We start from the raw sequence: 23,168 nt of genomic DNA, 5'->3' as shown, positions 1-23,168 counted from the left end.
ACTATAAAACTCTACTTTCATGTAGTTTTGGTTGAATCTCTTACTAAAAAATGTATTTTATTTTGAGAAACAATATATTATTTAGTAACACAATATAATTTGATGAAAACACACACTGTGTTAAATATAGAAAAATTCACTCTAAAAACAAATTAAAGTAATTAAAAATATGTGAAAGGTTTTACTAATCTATAAGTTATTAATTCATTATTTCATATATATTCCACTACCCAAAGATTCTCCCAAATATATTTATTTAAAAAATATAATTATGAATTAATTGTAACCAAATTATATATGTATTATATATTTTCTTTCCCTTGGTTCGACCGTCACTAAATCGACCATTTAATGATTTCATAAACATTACTCATTAAATTTAACGGTTTAATCGATATTTTACACAACATGCTTTAAACTCCTTAGAGGTATACTCTGTTAGATAAAATTAGACCGGTCAATATAACTTAACACAAATAAACTTCCTATGCAGGAACAGACAAAGAACCGGACCGGTCAAACCAATGAACCGGTTAAGAAGCTCAACCGGTCAAACACCTAAACTGACCGAAACATGACCGCACAAAGAAGGCAAGATCGGCCAAAACTAAAGGCCAGAAACACCAGACAACCGGTCATTTAGAAGCCAAAGGAATAACCGGAAGCCATCCGGTTAAGACAAATGACCGACCAGTCCGGAAGCCATCCGGTTAAGACAAATGACCGACCAGTCCGGAAGTCATCCGGTTAAGACAAATAACCGACCAGCATAAGAAGATACTTCGGGTATCTGTTGAGAATGATACCAAAGGAACAGACTGAACATCTCCATATTCATACAAGTCTGAGGAAAGTCTGCATGCTGCAGAAAACCGTCCTACAAGATCTTTCCACTTCATGATAAATCAGAAAGACAATCTTCCAAGTACAGACAACTGTCTAACCGACAGTTACCACATTGAGTAAAAGACAAACCTAGCCGGTTTGTCCTACATACTGGAAGAACAGACCGTCAGGTCTGAAAGTTGACCGCTAGGTCTGAACAGTTGACCGCCAGGTCTGAATCACTGAACCTCTCCTCAACCAATCAAATTCAAGGAAATGAAATGTGACCGTTGGCACATTTCACCTATAAAAGGAGCAGCTGAAGATGAGTAAATGGGGGACATAGTGGACAATTAATTTACAAGTGATAAGATTGTGTTCTATCTCTAGAAAAGCTTAAGTGCTAAGTTGAAGTGTGTATTTACAATTTCGGTGTAAATTGTACGGGTGTTATCGAGCAGGAAATAAGTCTCGATCGGATTTTATTTGTATTCCTTAGTGAATATCCTTCTCGCGGTTTCGAGAGGAATGGGTGACGTAGGAGTTTTATCTCCGAACATCCATAAAAACCTGTCTTGTTATTTACTTTCTGTCGGTTCTACACTCTAACCGATCTGTACTAACCTACCTACACCGCATTGACCGACTCTACACTACCTAAACCGAATCACCGAGTTACAAAACCGACCCAGCAAACTTCCAAACCTGTCTTACTAAAAACCGGTTCTGCCTATCCTGCAAGTGTGCTGCTTCAACCTGAAACAAACCTCTTCCGCGCTTGAACCTGGTTCAAGGGTTTGTGACAATTTGTGTAGTATTGAAACCCCGATGTTAATCTCCAACCGGATTAATCACCACCCTTTGAGTGAGACGCGCTAACCGGCCCAACCCCGGTCCTCCAGCCGCGACCTAGATCCTAACATACTCTCTCTCGTTATCAGAGCGAAGACATTCAGCTTATTGTTTGTCTCTTTTTACCATGACATGGAACTCTTGAAAATAATTAAATACATGGTCTTTCATTCTCATAAAATAAACCCACACATTTCTAAATGCATCATCAATAAATGTTAGAAAATATCGATTGTCACCAAATGACTCCTCCTCAAAAGGACCACACACATCAGAATAAACCAAGTCCAACACATTATGTTTTCTTTTTGATGTTTGACTAAAAAAGACTCTATGTTGCTTACCAAATAGACAACAGTCACATAGATCCAAAACCTCGTATTTGGTTGAGGAGATGTGAAACTTTCTCACCAGAATTCGCAACCCTTTCTCACTCATGTGACCGAGACGTTGATACGACAAATTTAGAGAGACTTGTACTGATTCAGTCCATTTTTGATGCGATCTGTTCGGATAACTGGTGTAGGACCTTGGTCAAGGCATGTAAGGAGGTGAGGAAGGAATAACGTTTATCAATGGCAATGGAAGAACAAAAAAACGTGAACAAGATGAAGAATAATTCCTGTTGTGAGCTGTGATTGGCATGCATGCCAATATGACAAATGATTGAATTATGTATGTAAACGAGTCAAACTGTACACGAGTAAACACCGCCCGAAAGGGAAGACACGTGAAATATAGTGCTAAAGTCCTTTCCTACAGGTAACCAAATAGAATTTCTAAAATTAAACAACGTTCAATAAACGTAAACTTTTTCCTATTTTTTTATAAAACAAAATTTGGTGGCGATTCTCAAAGTCTGAAAGCTCATTCCGAACATTTTTAGACGCGTATAATAGGCACAATCAGCTTAAAGAAAATAAAACATACAAATAAACTGAGGTCATGATTTAAACCCCAACCTCAAGTTCACTTGCCCTACTCAAGGTCAACTCGGCCTATAAGTTAAGGATATTCGGATTTCGGACCTCGCATGTGGAAGGCTACAATAGACATCCTAGGCGCATCCCTGGATTTCCTAGGCATGTTCAAACTAACTCATGAACTTATCCCTAACACGATTTTTCCATAGCACAATTTTGTCCTCTAGCTCTCAATTTTAAATTTCTTTAAAATTCTGAGACTATTTGGATTTTCCTTTACAACATCAAAGTTTTCAATTAATTTATACCTTTAAAGTAATTCAGAAAAATCTCAAAAAATATAAATGGTCAAAAATATTATTCTTGACAAAAAAAAAAGAAAGAATTCTTAGATCATGTTTGAAAATTTCTCTAATTGTTGATGCCATAACTTAAATTTATAAGTCCAAAAATCACCAAATAAATCCCTAAATGCTCCTAAGAGTATTTTAACCAACACAATATTTTTTTTAGAGTTTTTAGAGCATGTTTGGAAAAATCCTAATTTGGTAACTCTAAAACTGGAAAATTTTACATGCTCCTAATATTATTCTCAATTATAAGAAAGTCCACATTTGAGCATATTTGGATTTTAACGTCGTATTTGTATTTGGATAAATGTAGGTTTAAATTTTGAACATCAAACAAATTTACAATCCTTTATGTCTCAATAACCAACTGTGTTGTAGTTGACACCGTTATTTTAGGACGGGGCATATGAGTCATAGCATCGAAACCTTTTTCACACTTAACAAAGTACTGAATCCTTAATCGGATTACTCTGAATTTTTTTCCTACTTTCATTAAGAAGCGAATTAAGATTGCGACTCTAAAACTGAAGCAAATTTAGAGCTAGAGAGGTCGCGCCCGCAAGAAGAAGATTCGAATCCGATCCAGAAAAAGGAGGACCTAAAAGGCGCGTACACCATTATTTCATCAAATTTGTCTATTGCTTTCATTTTCAACATTATCTACTATTTCTAGAAACAACTTCTAGGACTGTAATAAGCATAATATATTATTAGACAAACAACACAAAATTTCAAACATCAAACAAGAGTCCTTCCTTTTATGACAAACGCCGATACACTTTCCCACACTTAACCAAACACCGAACCTTTAATTATAATACTATGAATTTCTTTCATAATTTCATTAAGAAACAAACTAGGCGAACTTTAAAAATGAAAAAAAGTTTGGAGTTAGAAAGGCCGCGCCCCGAGAAGAAGATCCGATTTCGATCCGAAAAGAGGAGGATGACCTAAAAAGGCGCGTACACTATTGTTATAACCCATTATGATATTCGCTTAGAAAAGTACGGAGTCATCTAAGCGCTCATCAACCTTCGTACATGTTAATATATTATTTCATTAATTTAAATTTTCGATTTTTTTAATGTCATACATACTTTCATTATGTTTAAACGACTCTCGTTTTTTCTATATATATCTTGCGAACCGTGAATTGTGATATCAATTCTATTACTATTTTGAATTTACTATCTTATTTAAATGGATAGACGACAATATATTTGAAATAAAATTTTCCGTTAATTGCGGTTGCATTTTACGGTTTTTTCAGTTATATTCTTGCATATAAAATTTGCAATGTGGGTGCATTATATTGATGTTTAAAAAAAATCATGATTAAAACTTGTTTTGAGAATATATTTAGATGAAGAAGAAAAAACAAATTAGGGTTTGCCAATTGGATCCGGTCCGGTCCATCCCGAGATTCGGTTCCTTACGATATCTCTCAGTTAGATTGTTACCCTGTTTCAAAGAACCATATATATATATATATCCATCTTTCCCCTTCATTGGGAGCTCGTTTTTTGGTATCAGTTCTAGGGTTTAATTCATTCAATTTCTCGAGGATGCCTCCTAAATCGGCGAGGAAGACTGTAATTGGGGCAGGATCGAAGCGAGGAGGGAGGGCGGGACGTGGTACTCCGAGGACGCTGAACAAGAAGTTGAATCCTGAAGAGATAAAGGCGGATGATTCTCCATCTGATGTTAAACATGAGGTCAAGATCGATGAGAATAAGACCGAGGAGAAGAGATCGGAAATCACGCCGATAGTTCCCAAACCTGTGATTGAACCGGTTACGGAGACTAAACCTGAGATTGTATATGTGGATGATGATGTTCTTCCTTTGAAGAGTAAGTTACGTTATTCTTAATGATAGCTGGATCCTCATGATTTATATTTATATTTATGTTTAATCTTCTGATAATTGAGCGATGAATCAATGAGATCAAGCTTGATAGACTCTCCATAAACCCTAGTTTCTATAGATTAGAAAGACCTGAAAGCTAATTGAACCTTATTTAACGATTGCTAAGTATGATTTTAATCAATGTGTTGAAGATTCACATGAACGTCTGGTGGAAGATTGTGATATAGAATGGTAAAAGATTATGATTACTCTGTTTTAGATTCTTGGCAACTTGGACAACTTATAATGATTCCTCACAGAGTATATCTATCTTATACTGGTTGGTGCAAATTTTGTTAATAGAATACAATTAACAGTATGAATATTACTCTGTTCTATTCTAGACAAATTTTTGCAATCCATTATTCTAGTGGAATATGATAGTTGACAGAAAAGTGTCAAATTTGACAATTCTGGACCTTTTTCCCACACTCTTATGGTTTATATACTAGCGAACTTTATTCAGGAACAAGTTTGTTACTATAAGTGGGAGATTCATTGGACCATTGGTAATTATTTCTGGAGGGTTAAGAAACTCTAAACAGATATTTATTTAAGACTGCTGGAAACTGTGGGTTCCCCCAGATGTACATTTCCTTGATTTCCTTGGATGTCTCCATTTTTCCGTGACAGAAGAAGATGATATTAAGGAATCCACAGAGGAATATGAAAAAGATGAACGATTGGACTTGGATGACAATGAACCTGATTATGAAGTTGAAGAATATGTTGGTGATTATGATGAGAAGGAGATTGAACATGATGATGTGGAAAGAGAGGGGGATGAAGTTGATGAGGAAGCTGAAAGAGAGGAAGAAGGTGACATGGTTGAGGAAGAAATTGAAGATCAATGTGAGGAACTTGAGGGCGAGGAAGAAGATGGACATGTAAGTGAAGAGCAACCAGAAATGGCGGATGGTGAAGAGGAGCATCATGATGTTTTCAAAGAAAGGCGTAAACGCAAAGAGTTTGAAATCTTTGTCGGAGGATTAGACAAAGAAGCTACTGAGGATGATCTGAGGAAAGTTTTTAAGGATGTTGGGGAGGTTACTGAAGTCAGGCTTCTCATGAATCCTCAAACTAAGAAGAACAAAGGCTTTGCCTTTTTGCGTTTTGCAACTATTGAACAAGCAAAAAGAGCTTGCACTGAGATAAAAAACCCAGTGGTATTTGACTATTTTCCTTCTCTTATATAACTCAAAGCGGCAAATGTTTTGTTTATGTTAGAAAATCATGTTTCCTTAACAACGATTCCAGGTCAATGGTAAACAATGTGGTGTTACGCCCAGTCAAGATAGCGATACCCTATTTTTGGGTAATATATGCAGGACATGGACAAAAGAAGCTGTAAGTAGATTAGGACAGCTTAATAATATTGCCTACAAGCTCTTCTGGATTATGTTGATCTTCCTCTTCTTCTACCAAGTTCCTTTTAATTCATTACTGACAGTATTATATGTGCTTACCAGTTGAAAGCCAAATTGAAGCATTATGGAATTGACAGTATCCAAGATTTGACCTTAGTTGAAGATAGTAATAATGAAGGAACAAATAGGGGCTTCGCTTTCTTGGAATTCTATTCTCGCCCTGTAGCCATGGAGGCTTTCAAGCGTTTACAGAAGAAAGATGTTGCATTTGGAGTTGATAGACCTCCAAAAGTTTCTTTTGCAGATTCATTTATTGACCCTGGCGATGAGATCATGTCTCAGGTAAAGTTATGGATTGACTTTCTGAATCCATGTGCACATCAATTCTCTACATATTTGCCTCCTAGATTTGTAAAGTGGTTGTTTAAGGTGTATGGAATTTGATATGCATTGTTGGAAACAATGTTGAAGGTGCTATTCACAATCTTTATTCATTTTTCAACTTCTCCAATGAGTATATATGGCCTGTTTGCTGCACCTTCAGTGGGCAGATGGTGGTTATTATCATATTAGAGATCTCCCAAGCTTCATTAACCTGATTCTTTCATTTAAATTAGAGCTTGTTTGATGTAGTTTATTTTTTCCTTCTCGAAAAAATCATTTTTTTTGTGGACAAAAACCTTATTTGATTAAAAAGTATTTGGTTTAAATGACGAAAATATCATTTATATTCAATATTAGTTAATGGTTTGATTGAAGAGGAGATAGTGTGTTATTTGGATACATTCGCCAAGGATGCCCTTTTGTGTAACGTATTTAACTGCAAACAAGTTTGCTTATTTTTTTAAATGATATTAGGTAAAAACTGTCTTCATTGATGGACTGCTTGCTTCTTGGGATGAGGATCGTATGAGGGACCTACTCAAGGCATATGGAGCCATCGAGAAAATTGAGCTTGCACGTAATATGCCATCTGCCAAGCGAAAGGATTTTGGTTTTGTGACTTTTACCACTCATGATTCTGCAATTACATGTGCTAAGAATATCAACAATGAAGAATTGGGCGAAGGAAACAACAAGGTTTAGTAATTTTATATAATTTATTTGATATTTGCAATAATAGTTTTGATTTCCTGTCTCATCAGCTAGTTTTCTCTTTTAGATTAAAGTGAGGGCTAGATTGTCAAGGCCTCTTAATAGAGGTAAAGGAAAACATGTCATTCGTGATCCTAGGCCTAGACGAGGTTCTACAAGAAGTGGTAGAGCTCCTTGGAGCCGACCACCCATCCAAAGAGGACCCCCTCCGGTCAGATCAACAAGAGTAGGAAATCGTCCACATCCTCCTTCTGACCGTGGATTGAAGAGGCCCATCAGTTCTAGAGATAGACGTCCTGTTGTATCTATTTCATCTAGAGCCAGGCCATTGCATTCCCCACCTAGGTCATATGATAGGAGACCTCCGCCTGGTAAGTCTGTCAGATTACATTTGATCCTATGAAAGTGCATGTTGGGCTTTGATTGAATAACCCGATTTTCAATAACCTAAACAGAACAAGGTTATTTGGTAATAACTTACTAGTGATCCAAATAACCCACTATCCAATCAACAATCACATCATTCAAATGATTAACCAAAATATCCTCAATTTGTTTCTAAACTATTTTTCAATATATATTCATACCCAAATAACCTGATTTTCAATAGCCCACATCAAACAAGATTATTTGAAGATAACACTTGGTTTATCAAATAACCCAAGATCAAACAAGGCTTTAATGTCATTTACCCAAATAACTCAAATTCCTTGTTTAATGTGAGTTATTTGAGATTAATTCCAAAATAATACCTTTAACAATTTACTCATCAATCACATCATTTTTTATTTATTTTAACTAGGGTTTAATTCTTAGAGGAGGCTAGTACAATATCTCACCTACCCTTTATTGTATAAAAATAATAAATTATATATTTATACCTCTTAATGTTTTTTTTTACCTAAATAAATTAATTTTCAATAACCTACATCAAACACTTTTATTTAGAAATAACCACTTGGTTGTTCAAATAAACCTAGATCAAAATCAATAACCTACATAACAAGGTAATTTTGAAATAACCACTAGGTTTCATTGCCACAGTCCCTTCATATTCTAAGAGTAGCATGAAGAGGGATTATGGCCGACGTGAACAGCCACCACCACCTCCTAGGAGCAGCAGAGATACAATTAACTATGGTTCGAGGGCTATGGATGAGAGGCGTCATTCTCATAGAGACGACTATCCTACCCGTTCTTCTGGCTATACCGATCTGCCAAGAAGTTCTTCACGATCGAAGAGACCTTATGTAGAAGACAGTTATGGGCAGAGATACGAAAGGCCTCCTCCTCCACTTCCTCCAAGTTATCGTGAAGGACGTGATCGTGATTATGATCCTCTTCCTGGTTCAAAGCGTCCTTATAGTTCTATGGTTAGTAAAATAAATAACTTTATTAATCATTTCATCATCCTGTATAGTAAACTGATCAGGGTATTTGATTGTGGTCCAATTATTAAGGATGATATCCCTTCGAGGTATGCTGATAGTGGCGTTCCTCATTCAAGGGCTCGTTTGGATTATGATCTCGGTGGTGGCTCTTCTCAGTATGTAAATGCATATAGCGACAGGTTTGTTTGAATAATCGGGTGTATTTTGTTTTATTTATTGGTTTTGAATAACGGAATATTTGGGTTATTGCGATTCAGTAGGATGGTGAGATCTAGTCTAGGCTATGGTGGTGGAGGCGGTAGCAGCAGAGCTCATCTTTCGGGTCAAGAATCGCATAGTCTCTATGGAAGCCGCCATAGTATGGGTTATGCTGGAGGTATATTTTTTTAAAAAATTGTTTCTTTTACTAAACCCGTAAATAATGAAAACATCAAAACTGGCAGATTTGAAAATTTTACTCAATTTTTTCCTTGAATCTAAAGCAAAACTAGCTAGATTTCCTAAATGTAACGAATGTGCAGGTTCTTACGGTGGTGGGGGTAGTAGTCATAACCATGATATTGGCGGTATGTACCCTTCAAGTGGGTATGGTCACGATAGTGAATACATATCGCGTAGATCTGATGTAAGTTTTTTTTTTTTCATCTTGGTCGGTTTTCTTTGAAAACAAACCAAATTGATTGATTTGCGGTTTATTTGCTATTTTACAGGTGAGTGGCGGCTCGGGCTCGGGCTCGGGCTCGTACCCATCATCTATGTATTCTGGTCGTGGGATGGGCGGCGGTGGCGGCAGTAGCAGTTACATGGGAGGCGGTTCTGGTTCTTACTATTAAGCAGTTATTATCTAACATTTAATTGGAATGTATGGAAGAAGTCTGAAGGGGGATGTTTTTCTTATTAACAATGGCTTAAGGAGGTGATGAAATATGTAATATTTGATGGTGTGATTAATTAGAAATATTTTCAGAAGTTGGGGATTTTCAATATTTAGATTAATTGTCTTAATTCTAGGTTTGTTTAAGATGGTATAGTTATTTTGGAAGGCTGAGGTTATAAATGTTTTTTGATATATCATTTATTTTGGAAGATGATTATATGCCATACTATTTTGTTTACATGTAAGTCACAAACATATATTTTTTTATTATTTTTGTACTAGTATATGTGCATTTAATAATATAAAAATTAAAAAAGAATTACTATGAAATTGTGATATCATTTTTAATTTACTCATATATATATTTAAATTAACACAACTCTTGAACCCGACAATTCAGACACTTTGAAAATTAAGCATATTTATATATATATATATATATATATATATATATATATATAGATTAGTTAGTTAAAAAGTTGAACTTACATTGTTAAAACGTTTCGCGTTTATCAAATTTGGTGTTGAATTTAAAATATAAAGTCTTATTAGTCTAGTTGGTTAAATGATTATACTTGTTTTGTTGGAAAATTTGAGAAGATGACCCTTAAAAATGTCTTAAATGCGGAAAGTGCAGAGTTTAAAAAAATAAGTGCTGGTGACCCCTTTTACTGATTTTGAACGAAAATGCCCCAGTTGCGTCACGCAACCTCAAGTTGCGTGACGCAATTTTTTTTTTCCAAAAAATTTGAAAAAAAAATAATAATAAATAAATTCAGTTGCGTCACGCAATTGGAGTTGTGTTACGCAAGGGTATAATTGTCATTAAAAAAATGGTCACCAGTGCTATTTAATTTATGCCCCCACATTATCGGCTATTAGGCCTATCAGTGGGGTCATTTCCTCAAATTCCCCGTTTTGTTAGGTTGTGAGTTTGAAACATACGTATAGCATTTTAAAATTTATTTTTAACCGTTTTAAATATATATGGGCGGGTCAACCCACAATCCGATTCAAATATTCATTTACTTTTACATATATATTCAAATTAACCAAAACTCTCGACTTGACAATTCAGACACTTTAAAAATTAAACATAATTATATATATATATTAGTTAGTTAAAAAGTTGAACTTATATTGTTAAAATGTCCCGCGTTCATCAAATTTGGTCTTAAATTTTAAATATAAAGTGTTATTAGCCTAGTTGAATAAATGATTGTACTTATTTTGTTATGTGACAAGTTCCAAACACACATATAGTATTTTAAATTTTATTTTTAACCGTTTTAAGTATATATGGGCGGATCAACCCACAATCCGACTTAAGTATTCATTTACTCTCACATATATATCCAAATTAACCATAGTTCTCGACCCGGCAATTCAGACACTTTAAAAATTAAGCATTATTATATATATATTAATTAGTTAGTTAAAAAATTGAACTTATATTGTTAAAATGTCCCGCGTTCATCAAATTTGGTCTTAAATTTTAAATATAAAGTGTTATTAGTCTAGTTGAATAAATGGTTGTACTTATTTTGTTATGTGACAAGTTCCAAACACACATATAGTATTTTAAATTTTATTTTTAACCGTTTTAAGTATATATGGGCGGATCAACCCACAATCCGACTTAAGTATTCATTTACTCTCACATATATATCCAAATTAACCATAGTTCTCGACCCGGCAATTCGGACACTTTAAAAATTAAGCATAATTATATATATAGAGAGAGAGATTAATTACTTAAAAAGTTAAACTTATATTGTTAAAATGTTTCGCGTTCATCAAATTTGGTGTTGAATTTAAAATATAAAATGTTGTTAGCCTAGTTGGTTAAATAATTGTATTTGTTTTGTTATGTTGCAAGTTCGTAACATACATATAACATTTTTTATTTTATTTTTAACCGTTTTAAATATATATGGGCGGGTCAACCCATAATCCGACCCAAATATCCATTTACTCTCACATATATATTCAAAAAATTAACTACAGCTCTCGACCCGACAATCTGAACACTTTAAAAATTAAGCATAATTATATATATATATATATATATAAATTAGTTAGTTAAAAAGTTGAACTTATATTGTTAAAATGTCTCACGTTCATCAAATTTGGTGTTGAATTTGAAATATAAAGTGTTATTAGCCTAGTTGGTTAAAAGATTATACTTGTTTGGTCAGGTTGCAAGTTTGAAACACACCTATAGTATTTTAAATTTTATTTTTAACCGTTTTAAGTATATATCGGCGGGTCAACCCACAATCCGACTCAAGTATCAATTTACTCTCACATATATATTCAAATTAACCACAGCTCTGGTCCCGACAATTCAGAGACATTAAAATTAAGTATCATTATATATATATATATATATATATATTTGAAAGATGTTGGGAATAGTGGATTTTATCTTAGTTTAGAGAAATTTAGGGATGACAATAGTACTCTACTCAATTTCAATATCCTACCATAATTGTTATTTATATTTTTATCCCCATACACTATTCGGTTGTAAGATTATTGATTTAAGTAAATAAGAGCAAAATAAATGATATATATTGAATTGTTTGTCATGAGATTACATTAAACCTTAATAAGAAAAACACATTTTATTTTTAATATTAATATAGTTAGGTATGAGATATCGGGTTTTGAGTTTTACATACTCTTTATCCCTCACCTCGAACGAACCCGATCGAGTACCTTTTACCCTCTTCATGTTTGACCTGACCCGGTTTAAAATACCCAAATTCGACAATTGGATGAGTATATGACTACAAAATTTGAAACGATTAACTTCTTCAATAAATCTTTTTATTTGAACTTTTTTTTAGTTGAATTTTTAGTCTGATTATACTTAAAATGTTTGATCTTGGAGAAATTTAGTAAAACTTATGTTATCAATTTTTTTGTACAATCAAATTTTTAACAAATTTTTAATCCTTTTAAAATATAACCAATCATTTAGGTTAGGATTACAAAAAATCTAATAGATAATTTAGTTGATGAAAAATATTGATTTGGAACAATGGAATTTCCTTCTCATTATCAATAATTCATGATATAATTTTTAGGAAACTTAAATAAGTTTATTTTTTAACTATTAATGTGATTTTCTCCTTGATTATGAATTAAGAATATGATTTGTGTTTTATGCTTATGTATATTTGTCTTAATTTATTTAAAAATTGAAATTTATCTTTTTTTTTCTTAATAAGAAACACAAAATTCATCATTCTACTCAATATATCTCTTGACAGAGTAAATTGCTTATACATAAAAGTTAAAAAGCATGGCACTTAGAATTTAAATTTAATAAATAAATTAGAACAACAAGCAAAACTTATAGAACATGAATATTTTGTCTTTTTTTAAGAAGTTGTTTATACAAATTACATGTACTTAATTACACAATTTAATTAATTAATAAGGGCATTCAATAATGATGAGATTAGGTAGCTAAAACGAGGTAAAACATTCGTTTTCAGATGAATTTGAATCATCACATGGAATATGGTTATGTCGTCCTTCATACGTTGTTATAACCATTCGACAATCCTCAGACAATCGTTCAACTCTTTTCTTCACTCTACAATTGTTATGTGTACACCGATAATAACTTCTGCAATCACAATTATTAATTAAAACAAATTAAAAAGTTCTAAAAATTACACATGAACTAATCAATATAATTGATAATCCTCATTTAGAAAAACTTTTTGAAATTGAATCTAACTCCGGGTTGGACAAGAAAACGTTAATAACATTCTTCTAAACAGTTTTTGTTATCAAGTATCTTATTCAAACGTTCGTTTAAATTAGTAAGATTTAAAACATAACTTAACTAATTAAACATATATTCATTTGAAGTTTTTTCCGTCTAAACCCATATGCAAATCAAATTCTAAAACATGACAAAGACAATGCATCCAATTTGAAAAAAAAAATATTTATAATTTTTCATTCATCCATAATCATTGAGAAAGTATAATGAATTGTGTGAAAAAATAAAATTATTAAAAAGTTACAATTATCCAAAACTAAAAAAAAAAGTTTTATATCTGTCTTGCATTGATGCCTCATTTAATAAATCAATTTGATATGTGGATTTTAATTACTTTGAGGTTACATCATGAAGAGATTAAAATAACATAAAAAAATTATTTTCTTTTCAAATGACGTATAAGAATTATATATTCAAGACCAAATTGTTAACTTAGGAATAAAGTTAATTAGGTATGTTGAATTTATTCAATACTCAAATTATTACTGCTCTGTTGCTTCAAAAGCTATATTGATATCTGTTTATATTAGGGTTTATTTGATATTGGTTATTTGGAAGTATTTTTATTGTATTTTTGAAAAAAAAAATATTGGATAAAAATATAGGTTTTTTAAGTTTTTATTTATTTATTTTAAGAATAAAGTAAGAATGAATTAATATTTTAGTTGATAAATTGAGTTATTAAAAATAAAAATAACGAGATATATGATTTATATATATAAATTCACAAATAACCAACATCAAATATCGATCTTAAATAGGTTCTCTATTTAATTTTGTATACCTATATTATTTTCAATATTCATCATATTTATTAATATTTTTTATAATTAATTATTTGTAAAAAAGGATTTATATACATCAATACCATATTTACAACAATTTAATTATAAATGGAATGACTGCCAAGTTTGTTATGAAAACAAAAACTTAGAACTTGTTTGATCTAGGATTATTTAATTTGAAAAAAAACTTGTTTATTTAAAAATTGTAATTAATGATATATGGTTGAAAATAATTCTAAATAATTTGTATCAAAAAGTTCTTTATGTATGTTGGAATATTTTTCTTCAAACAATTATTTTTTTATTTTTACTCGAAAGTTTTGTCACTGTTTCATGGACTAATAAAGAAAAATAAATTAATGTTGAGAGAATCTCTATTATCTAGAAACTAGGGTTTGATAGGCCATCAAAATGAATTATTTTTATTATTAGTAATATTGGTTTCATTTTTTTTTATCTAAGAGAATAAAGATTTCATGCTCGATTTTTTACAAAAACCTCTTAAGTTAAAGGGAAAGTTTGTGTTAGTTTTTTTAAAAAAATAAACTTTATTTATTAAAGAAACTAGTTCGGTTCCATTTATTTTGTAGAATTATTGTAGTTTTAATGAAAGAAAAACAAGAAAATGATTGAGAGTACCTAGGATGAAGGCTGTTCTTGACAACTTTCTGGCCATATTTCCTCCATTTGTAACCATCATCAAGAACATCAACTTCACTTCTCGTTTGGAAGCAAAATCTCGGCTCTCGCAATTTCCTCCTCACTTTAACCATCTTGTTTTTCTCCGCCGCAGCCGAAGACGAAGAGCTCTTCCACCTAAAAATCGCAAAAATTGAAATAATTTGTTTTAGTTTCTTTCCAGTCGTTAGGGAGTTTTCGGATTTTTTTTAGATGAAATTTTATTATTGTAGTTAATGAATCGAGTAATTGATTATAAATGAGATGAAATGATATTTAATTATATATATAAATATTAAATATAAAAAATACCTAGCTAGCTACCAAACAAGGCTATAGGTTGATTTATTTTCTCATATGATCATAATGATATTCTTTTCTTGTTTTCTGTTCCATTTATGAAAAAAGGGTGCAGAAAGAGACAATTAAGAAGAAACAAACAGATTGATGAGAAGCTTGAAGATCATGGAGTTGTAAGTGTAACTCTTAGTTGGCTTACCACTCATTACTTCTCCCACACAATTTCAAGATATATAATACATTTTTTTTTTAAAAATAAAAGAGAGAACATGTCTCTTATCTGGTCAAGTCTGAAATTGAAAACCCACCAATTAGAAGCTAATGTTAAATAAACCAAACTAGGGTTGATTCGCAAAAGTTGGTAGTTTTTAGTATAATATAAGGATAAAATAGAAGGTATTTTAGTATTTAAATTGAGTGATGTAATTGAAGATAAAACGGATAAAATGATTTAATTTGATTATGGTTGAATTTTTATAATAAACCCAACCCAACCACTCTAAATATATTTATGTTATTAAATTATATTATTATAGTAAAATTTCCAATAACTCAAACAAAATTTATAGGTTAACTAAGATGACAGGAATTTTATTTTTTCCTAAGAACATTTAAATTTTTAAAAAAAAATCACGAAGGCAAGAGAGTACTAACCACAATTAATTAAATAAACTCAAGCGACAAAAAAAAAACACCAAGAATTAGTACAAATTCAAAATTGAAACTAGAAATAAAGTATATAAGACCAAAGTACAAAATATGTTACTCTTAGTTAATTATCTATATTAACATAAATTATTTTTTTTAAAAACATAATTTAATTCAACAAATCCTTAATTTTTTGTATAGATTAAAAAACTCACAATTTAATGGTCTAAATTTTTTTTTTATCATGTTTACATAGAAATTAAAAAAAAAACCAAGCTCACTACCTCCACTTTCCTAACAAGTTCTTATTCTTGTCCAAATTGAACTTGATTTTCTCAATTTCTTAGTCATACCAAAAACCCTACTCTCTCTCTCTCTCTCTTAAAATCTAAAGAATTTGAAGAAATAAATATTACCATGAATTGCTTCCATCACTTGCATTAGAACAACTCTCCACATTAGTCTTGTTTGGATCCACTTGTCCAACCTAAATTAATTTCATCTCCACATATATATATAACAATATTTAAAGAAATCTATATATATATTTATATAAAAAGAAAACAATATATTACCTTAATCGGGTCACTTTGATTAAACCCGGCCATGACTGATCCACTACCAGTAGTGGATGTGATTCCGGCAGCAACTGCGCCGGCGCCGGCGCCGACGGTGGAGTTATCAAGACTAGGTAAGAAAGTCAAAACATGATGAGTTTGATGATGATCTTCAAAATGAACAAAACCCATTTCGTTAATTGGATTTATGATTGGAGATGTGAATGAAACTTGATGATGAAGATCATGGCTGTAATTGCCGGCCGTCGCCGTCGTCGGCAAACTTCTTTCCATTTTTTCTAGTTTATTTTCTCTCTCTACTCTCTAGAAACTGTATTATTTCATGTTCATCTTGTGTATGATTTTTTTACGATGATGGAATTATTTCTTAGGGTTTTATTTTCTTTTTGGAAAATAGAGAGATATACATAGAGAGTCTTGTTTAAGTCCCACCCGGGTCACTTCCAACCCCCTTTTAAGCATGTCCGTGTATATGAATTTTTAAATTATTTTTTTGAAAGTTTATCCTGAAAAATTAAAATCAAATGTAATCAATAAAAGAAAGCATAACATTAACACAAAACAAACAATAATAAAATTAGCTACATCATTACCTTATATTAAAGCAGTACTAATCTAATCTCATATAATCCAAGATCAAAATTCTCTAGAGAGTTTAAATCAACAACGTCAAAATTGAGAGTTTACTTCAAATGATTGGTTACTTCTAAAATTTAGAATTTATTTGAAAAAATATTAGTTATATATTATTATTATATATATAATTAAATTAATATTTTATATCTAGTTATAAAATTAATTAAAATAATAATAATAAGTAAATAACACTATAAAAATATTAATTGATTTATTTGAATAAAAAATAACTTTTAATTTATTTATAATTTTTTAAAAAAAAAATAAAATAATAAAATCAAAATTATTTAAAAACTCGTAAAATTTTATTATCGTAAATTTAAAATGTTAAGAAATTACTTATTTAAAAGTTTACTTAAAACCAGACTTGTTAACCTTCTCTGAAATCGTAAAATCATAAGATTTAAGAGTCAACTTTAAATTTTAACCGTCTAGGTTTAAACCCACATTAATTTGAATCCAATTCTTTTGGCTCAATTTCAAACTTTTTGTCACGTTCTCATAATTGTCAACTTTAAATTTTAACCGTCTAAGTCTAAACCCACATTAATTTGAATCCAATTATTTTGGCTCGGTTTCAAACTTTTCGTGACGTTCTCATAATTGACATTTTCAATATTTACTATTTGATTGTGATTCTTTTGGCCTATTTTCAAACTTTTCCTCGTATTCTCATAATTGACACTTTTAATTTTTTTTATTTGATTGCGATTAAAATTGTTTTCTTGGCCGAGACACATATATGGTAGAATTAAGTTCACCCTAAACGTGAATCGACCCAAAAAAAAAAAAATCTTAATAATAATTTTTTTTAAAAAGAAAGGCAAATATAATGGAAATCTAAATGCTGCAATATTTGACAAATATACAAGTCTACTCAGACCAATATTCTTGCCCCTGCAAAAGATACATCATCATTCCTCTTTCTTCATTCCTTCTTACTTCCACTCACTCTCGATCTGTTATTTCATCCACAGTCCCAATTCATATAATAATGATCATTTCCATGTACTATATCAAATTTTGTTTATTTTGTTACTCAATTATCCCAACAAATTAATTTATAAAATTATAAACTAATCCACAAATAATAGTTTAAATCTTATTTTTACTTTGACTATAAGTCAATTGCATTTCCACAACTTTTCTAATATTGTCGATAGTCAGAGTGTGTGCGATTCTTAAACAGATAATCGATTATTTAATCTACCATTTCTTGACATGTTTCACCTTTTAGATTTTTTATTTTTTCCTACCTACAACTTCTACAAAGCTTTTTTGGACATGATGATGTGAAAATAGAGTCCTTTTCTAACCAAATCCATGAATGTTTGGTTTCCAATTGAATGTTCAATGTTTGGTTGAAAATTAAGCAAACATTCTAATATATTGAATGATTGGTTACCATTTTCAAGCTTTTAAAGAAAAGATTATATGTTTACACCATATTACCTAAATGAAGTAACATAGCTTGTTCAGTTAAAATCGAACCGAAGCTACCATGTTGGGGGTTGAGAGTCATGTGGGGATCATGCTAGCTTCATTGTATTAAGTTTATTTTCATACATAAATGTTTTGGAAAAAATTATAATATGTAGTGGGATGACCGAATATTTGAGATGATGTCGGACAACAAACATGTCCATAGTTAGTGTGGAAACTACATGTTGAGCCAATGAAAATTAGTGTGGTCACTATCTTCACATGCTTATTATATATAACATAGCTTAGCTTGTTTAGTTAGAATCGAATCAAAGACATTTAATATTTTTTATAAGACTTGTCAATTAAGCTATCATAGTGGGCTTGACACTACTTATGTAGGAATTGTGCTAGCTTCATATTAGATTGTTTATTTTCGTACATAGATCTTTCTCTATATGGATGACCGAGTATTTCGGATGATGTCGGATAACAAACATATCCTATAGTTAGTGCAGAAACTACATGTTGGGCCATTGGAACAATCCCAACTTTGTAGGGATGACAGATATATAGCATTTGTGAATCTAACCAATAATTGCCAGACTTTATCATGTTTTTGGATTTTTGACCTTATATTTATAAATATACTTAATATCTCAATCACACTAAATTTAAGAAATTTCATAAATTATGACATAGAATAGTACGAGTTATAAATCAAATGGTGAACACACTATACCATATCTAATGATAATATATTCTTTATAATATAAAAGAAATATCCTTTTAACTTGAATAGTGTATGAGATCCACATTAACAATTATCTTTTTTCAAATGAGAAAAAAAGAATGGATCGATCCGACGAAAGTCTCATCATGATTTCATATAAAAGTTCAAAGTTCCAATAATTGTTTATATATATATATATATATGAACCCTTCATGTAATCCCTCCAAGAAACACATGATGCACTTTAGCTTATAAACAGTAGTGTAGTGATATTAACAATTTGAAGAAAATAATTAAAAATTGTATTGTATTTGAAAAGAAAGGGGGTAAAGTATAAATATGTTGAATTCCATGCAATAATCATGGCTTTCCAATAAAAAATGAAAAGTCTTCCAAATTATAATGATGGGTAATAGTAAAGTCTATTCCCATCAGATATTTCGTGGGCTCACAACTTGTCCACAATTACATCATTCATATCCCAATAAAATCCTTTATTTTTTTCTTTGGTCCAATTTAACTATACTCTTTCTTTTTCTTTAGTGTATAAAGTACTACTTCAAATTAAGTTGTTCTTCATAAAATTAAAATTCAAACATTTGATTTTTAGTTAAAATTTTATGGTTTGAAATATCTTTCTCGGTTACGGTTACGTTACGCACAAAGAATAAAGGGTTACGTTACGCACAAAGAATAAAGAAGAAGAATTAAAAGTGGAAAATTAAATTACAACAATACAAATCATATATATATATATTATAATACGAGTTTAGTCAATAAAATCAAGAAATTAGAGTTGGAATAGACTTAAAAAAAAATAGTATGAATTAAAAAAATAAAGGTAAAACCTACATACGGTAAACGGTTTCATCTCTCTTTATGGATAAAACGGGCAGATGAATTTTACCATTTTTTTCAAATTAGATAAAGATACCGTAAATTAAATTGAAAAATGTTTTCATATCACAGTAGTAAGATTTTTGTATATATATTAATATGTGATTAATTACTTCGACAGTTGAGACTTAATTATCAATTACCAACTCCATTAACTATAAACAACTCTTTCTCTTCTTCATTTTATCATCTTTAAAATCCACCAACAATAGTGTTAATTAGTTCATACAAAACAATAAAACGTCATGAGTAAAATCAAATTAACTAATACAAAGTAAATTATGATAATTTTATATTGAAGAGAGGATATAAAAAAATATTTAAGTAGAATAATTAGTCATTCGTTAATGAACATATCTAAAAATTAAAATTACAGTGAACTTAAACGAGTAGATTAACGCGACTTTATGCCTTCTTTTAAGAATTAGAGAAACAAACTACTACATTAAATTGGAAAAAATTAATAAATTAATCATCATAACACTTTCCTAAATTGAAAAAAAAAATCTAATCAAAACAATTGGTCTAGAGTCCATGATAAAATAAAATACATGAGACCCAATCAGAGTTGGTCCTTTGGAAAATGTTAGTTTTCTTTAATTTAAATAAATAAATGGGTCTTGATTTTCATAATAGTTTAATACATAAAATTTAAAATTAAGATACTGAATTTTAAATATTTAATAACTTAAATAATTAGAGAAGATTGAATTGTCTATATTTTAATTACTTAATATTTGAATTAATTTCATAATATTTAACATTAATATTTGAAATATATATTAAAATTATTATATCTTTATATATTAATTATATTAGTTAATAATCTCAATATATTGAATTATATAATTTAATATATTAAATAAAAATAACAAAATAAATATTAATAGTTTTTTTAAATTTGCGTATTAAATTATTAATTTGTAATTTGTTAAATATATATGTATATATATTTCTCATTTCTCTACTTTCTCTTTTCTCTTTTTTATTTTATAATTAATAATTAGTTTAAATATGATTACATTTCTATATTCTATATAATGTTTAAAATTAATCTAGTATTATTATAAATTTGATGAATTAAAATTAAAGAAAACAGGAAGAAAATTTGTTATACGTAAGTTGAAAAACACGAAAAACCTAGTAATTTTATTAAATTTAATGATTAAGTGATATTTTGGTAATTTTTTTAAATAGGAATTTTCTTCACTCTTAGAATAATATTAATATTAATATTTTATTACTTTTAACATATTTTTATTTAAATTTATAGAAATAAATAATTATAAATATATATTATCAAAAATATTTATATTAAATAAGTAATTAATAAGACAACTTATAAAAAAAAAATGTCTAACTTTTATTTATAAATTTGTAAAATATTAAAATCACAAAATTTCAAAATCTCACTTTTTAAAATCGTAATCGAGATTTATAAATAAAAATAATAAATATGTTGATTTTCAAATAATTTGTAATAAAAACAATTGGTCCATAGGCCCATATAAAAATAAAATACATGGGTTTAAAATATGGATTAGAAAATCAAGAACAGCCCAAGTTTTATTCATTCTGGACCACAAAAAAGTGAGTATCAAATATAGAATATACGAATTAGGGTTTTACAGAAATCCCCTATAAATACTCGTCTTCAATCTTCATTCTTCATCCTTTCCCTTTTTTCAACTGTTGGTCGTATCAAAATCGTATCTTTAACAATGGAGCAAACTTTCATCATGATCAAGCCTGACGGTGTTCAAAGAGGACTGGTTAGTCTTAATTTGATTTCAATTCATTGTAACGAAGAACCGATTGTTGATTATGATTGATTATGTATTCAGGTTGGTGAAATTATCAGTAGATTTGAAAAGAAAGGATTTTTTTTGAAAGGTACTTGTTTATTTCAATGATATACAAAGATGAATAAGTAGAGTGAATATAGTATCTGATTTGTTGTAATTGTTGAATTAGGTTTGAAGTTATTGAATGTTGAACAAGCTTTTGCTGAGAAGCATTATGCTGATCTATCATCTAAACCGTTTTTCAATGGATTGGTTGAGTATATTATTTCTGGTGCTGTTGTTGCTATGGTTTGGGAAGGTAAGAATGTTGTTACTACTGGAAGGAAGATTATTGGTGCAACTAATCCTGCAGATTCTGCTCCTGGAACTATCCGTGGAGATTTCTCCATTGATATTGGAAGGTAAATCTGATCTGATATGAACTAATTCATCAATCATTATTGTTGAGAATTGTCGATCTGATATGGGTTTGTGATTGTGATTGTAGGAATGTGATTCATGGAAGTGATTCAGTTGAAAGTGGAAGGAAGGAGATTGCTTTGTGGTTTCCTGAAGGAGTTGCTCAATGGACTAGCAGCAGCCATAAATGGATCTATGAATGATGATTTTGCCCTAGTTTGTTGTTTGTGATGGTAATTTTGGATGATTCTCTTCTACTTGTTTAAGACTTTTGCTCTATGTTGAGGATTGTGTGTGATTTTGAATTATGACTGTTTTTATAAATCAGTATTTTGTTTTCTTGATATTATCTTGATTTGGGTTTCTGTTTTGGTTTATTGGTTATGCTTCTAATTAACTTTTATATGTATGATCTTTAGATAATGATGGGGTTATATGGGAGTTTAAAAAAAATATAAGTTTGATATTGTGTTATTTAGATTGTTAATTGATTAATATAATGGTTTGACAAGAATGTGTCAAGAAGTATAAAGAAGTCCAAAATTTTAGGTGGTAATGAAACTCTAAAGAATTGTCATTGAATTAATTTTCTTATTGAAAAATATATAAATTTTTATATTCAAAAAATATATAATAAAAATAGTTTTAATAAATTGTATATATTATTAAAATATTATCAAGTATATTGCCTTATTAGGATAGTTTAAGTTTCATTTTTTTTTAGTTAATATTTATTTAAAATATTAACTTACTATATTTATTTTAAATATATATGTGAGATTTTAATTTTCTAAATATTTTTTTTTATAAATATGTATATTTGAGTTATTCAGTTATGGTCCTTTCATTTATTCTCAATTTAATCTAATTTATTATTTAAATTTAGTTTTTTTAATTA

The 23,168-nt window shown here is 29.9% G+C and overlaps 3 protein-coding genes across 7 annotated transcripts; 2 read left to right on the top strand and 1 right to left on the bottom strand.

Moving 5' to 3' along the window:
• Nucleotides 1-4,483: 4,483 nt before the first annotated feature.
• Nucleotides 4,484-9,784, top strand: LOC124941671 (heterogeneous nuclear ribonucleoprotein Q-like). 5 transcript variants are annotated; one of them, XM_047482017.1, is made up of 11 exons: nucleotides 4,484-4,801; nucleotides 5,494-6,023; nucleotides 6,115-6,204; nucleotides 6,327-6,566; nucleotides 7,083-7,304; nucleotides 7,387-7,690; nucleotides 8,349-8,692; nucleotides 8,780-8,889; nucleotides 8,968-9,086; nucleotides 9,232-9,335; nucleotides 9,421-9,784. In XM_047482017.1, exons 1-11 carry the CDS (start codon nucleotides 4,516-4,518, stop codon nucleotides 9,541-9,543), a joined length of 2,472 nt encoding a protein of 823 aa, XP_047337973.1. In that variant the 5' UTR covers nucleotides 4,484-4,515; the 3' UTR covers nucleotides 9,544-9,784. The 5 variants fall into 5 exon arrangements, with proteins under 5 accessions (XP_047337973.1, XP_047337975.1, XP_047337974.1 ...); XM_047482019.1 differs by having other exon boundaries at nucleotides 5,491-6,023; nucleotides 8,364-8,692; nucleotides 8,971-9,086; XM_047482018.1 differs by having other exon boundaries at nucleotides 5,491-6,023; nucleotides 8,364-8,692.
• A 3,124-nt stretch (nucleotides 9,785-12,908) lies between these two features.
• LOC124942800 (probable WRKY transcription factor 12) lies at nucleotides 12,909-16,717 on the bottom strand. The gene is made up of 4 exons (XM_047483357.1): nucleotides 16,376-16,717; nucleotides 16,217-16,287; nucleotides 14,814-14,990; nucleotides 12,909-13,227 (listed from the first exon to the last, which is right to left on the bottom strand). Exons 1-4 carry the CDS (start codon nucleotides 16,649-16,651, stop codon nucleotides 13,065-13,067), a joined length of 687 nt encoding a protein of 228 aa, XP_047339313.1. The 5' UTR covers nucleotides 16,652-16,717; the 3' UTR covers nucleotides 12,909-13,064.
• Nucleotides 16,718-21,725: 5,008 nt separating this feature from the next.
• Nucleotides 21,726-22,614, top strand: LOC124941929 (nucleoside diphosphate kinase B). The gene is made up of 4 exons (XM_047482312.1): nucleotides 21,726-21,838; nucleotides 21,911-21,959; nucleotides 22,041-22,272; nucleotides 22,359-22,614. Exons 1-4 carry the CDS (start codon nucleotides 21,788-21,790, stop codon nucleotides 22,471-22,473), a joined length of 447 nt encoding a protein of 148 aa, XP_047338268.1. The 5' UTR covers nucleotides 21,726-21,787; the 3' UTR covers nucleotides 22,474-22,614.
• The last annotated feature ends 554 nt before the right edge of the window (nucleotides 22,615-23,168 follow it).

The sequence above is a fragment of the Impatiens glandulifera genome, chromosome 6, assembly GCF_907164915.1.
Source record: "Impatiens glandulifera chromosome 6, dImpGla2.1, whole genome shotgun sequence".
Lineage (NCBI taxonomy): Eukaryota > Viridiplantae > Streptophyta > Magnoliopsida > Ericales > Balsaminaceae > Impatiens > Impatiens glandulifera.
This window is presented reverse-complemented; position numbering and strand designations above follow the sequence as displayed.